This window comes from Chaetura pelagica, unplaced genomic scaffold, assembly GCF_000747805.2.
Source record: "Chaetura pelagica isolate M959 unplaced genomic scaffold, ChaPel_1.0 scaffold698, whole genome shotgun sequence".
Taxonomy (NCBI): domain Eukaryota; kingdom Metazoa; phylum Chordata; class Aves; order Apodiformes; family Apodidae; genus Chaetura; species Chaetura pelagica.
The window spans coordinates 614,755-616,224 of record NW_009954236.1 but is presented as its reverse complement, the minus strand read 5'-3'; the positions used below and the strand labels follow the sequence as shown (position 1 = coordinate 616,224).

At 57.1% G+C, this 1,470-nt stretch overlaps 1 protein-coding gene across 1 annotated transcript in view; it reads left to right on the top strand.

Annotated features, from left to right (window-relative positions):
• Window positions 1-350: 350 nt before the first annotated feature.
• GPN2 (GPN-loop GTPase 2) overlaps window positions 351-1,470 on the top strand; it is an 8,848-nt gene continuing 7,728 nt past the window's right edge. Inside the window, exon 1 of the mRNA XM_010003679.1 lies at window positions 351-810. Coding sequence (XP_010001981.1) covers window positions 394-810 — 417 coding nt within the window. The 5' untranslated portion in view covers window positions 351-393. The remainder of the gene's footprint in view (window positions 811-1,470) is intronic.

Below are 1,470 nucleotides of genomic sequence, written 5' to 3'. Positions count from 1 at the left end.
GAGGAGAGGGGGTGTGGGGGACAAGAGGGATATGGGAATGTGGAGAAATTTAGGGGAGGACGTGGGGATGTGCTGGGGTGAGAGAGGGAATGTGTGGGGAATGTTGGGAAGGACCCAGCTGGGGTAGAACTTGGCAGGAGCAGGGATCTGGGTCCCACAGATCCTGGTTTCAGCCATGGCATCACCAGCTGGGGGGTGGGTGGTGAACATCCCAACACCCAGCCTGGGACAGGGCTCACCTCTGCATGGAGTGGTGGGAAGCAGCACTTGCCCTTCTCCACCCTCTCCCTGGGTGTGAATTCCAGCGGATGGATAATCCTATAAATGCCAACAAAATGCTCAGTGGGAGCTTTTCCTTCCTCTGTTGACAGAAAGAGAAGGAAATGACCCACCATGTCTGAGGGCAGCAAGGGGAGCTCCCTGGCCTTTGGCCAGGTGGTCATTGGACCTCCAGGATCTGGGAAGACCACCTATTGCCAGGGGATGCAGGAATTCCTGGGCAGGATTGGGCGCAAGGTGACAGTGGTGAACCTGGACCCTGCCAATGATTCCCTGCCCTACCAGTGCTCCCTGGACATTGCTGAGCTCATCACCCTCCCAGATGTGATGGAGGACTTGAAACTGGGGCCCAACGGGGGGTTGATCTACTGCATGGAGTACCTGGAGGCCAACTGTGACTGGCTGCAGGAGAAGCTGGCCACCTCCCGGGGTCACTACTACTTGTTTGACTGCCCAGGGCAGGTGGAACTCTACACCCACCACAATGCCCTGAAGAATGTCTTTGCTCAGTTGGCCAAGTGGAATTTCAGGGTAGGTTGGAAGGAGCTGGGACCACCTGCCCCACCTGCTTGTGCAAGGGGCTCAGAAGCTGCAGCTGAGCTTTGGATTGTGGCACTAGGGATTGTCTTCTTCACTGAGCTGTTAGGGCTTTTGTGTGAAATGGCTTTGGCAGGGAAGGAGGGGAATTCTTGCCTCCTTTTTATGCTTGGAGGGTTTGGCTTCTTCAGGGAACTTAGTGCAGTGGGTTTAGAAGCTCAACATGACCCAGCACCGTGTGCTGGAACCAGAAACCACCCGTGTCCTGGGCTGCATCCCCAGCAGTGTGGGCAGCAGGGCCAGGGAGGGGATTGTCCCCTCTGCTCTGCTCTGGGGAGACCCCCTGGAGAGCTGTGTCCAGGTCTGGAGCCCCCAACACAGGAAGGACATGGAGCTGCTGGAGAGAGTCCAGAGGAGGCCACAGAGATGACCCAAGGGCTGGAGCAGCTCTGCTCTGGAGACAGGCTGAGAGAGTTGGGGTGTTGAGCCTGGAGAAGAGAAGGCTCCAGGGAGACCTTAGAGCACCTTCCAGTGCCTGAAGGGGCTCCAGGAAAGCTGGGGAGGGGCTTGGGACAAGGGCAGGGAGGGAGAGGATGAGAGGTAATGGTTTTAAGCTGGAAGAGGGAGATGGAGGTTGGACATGAGGAGGAAATT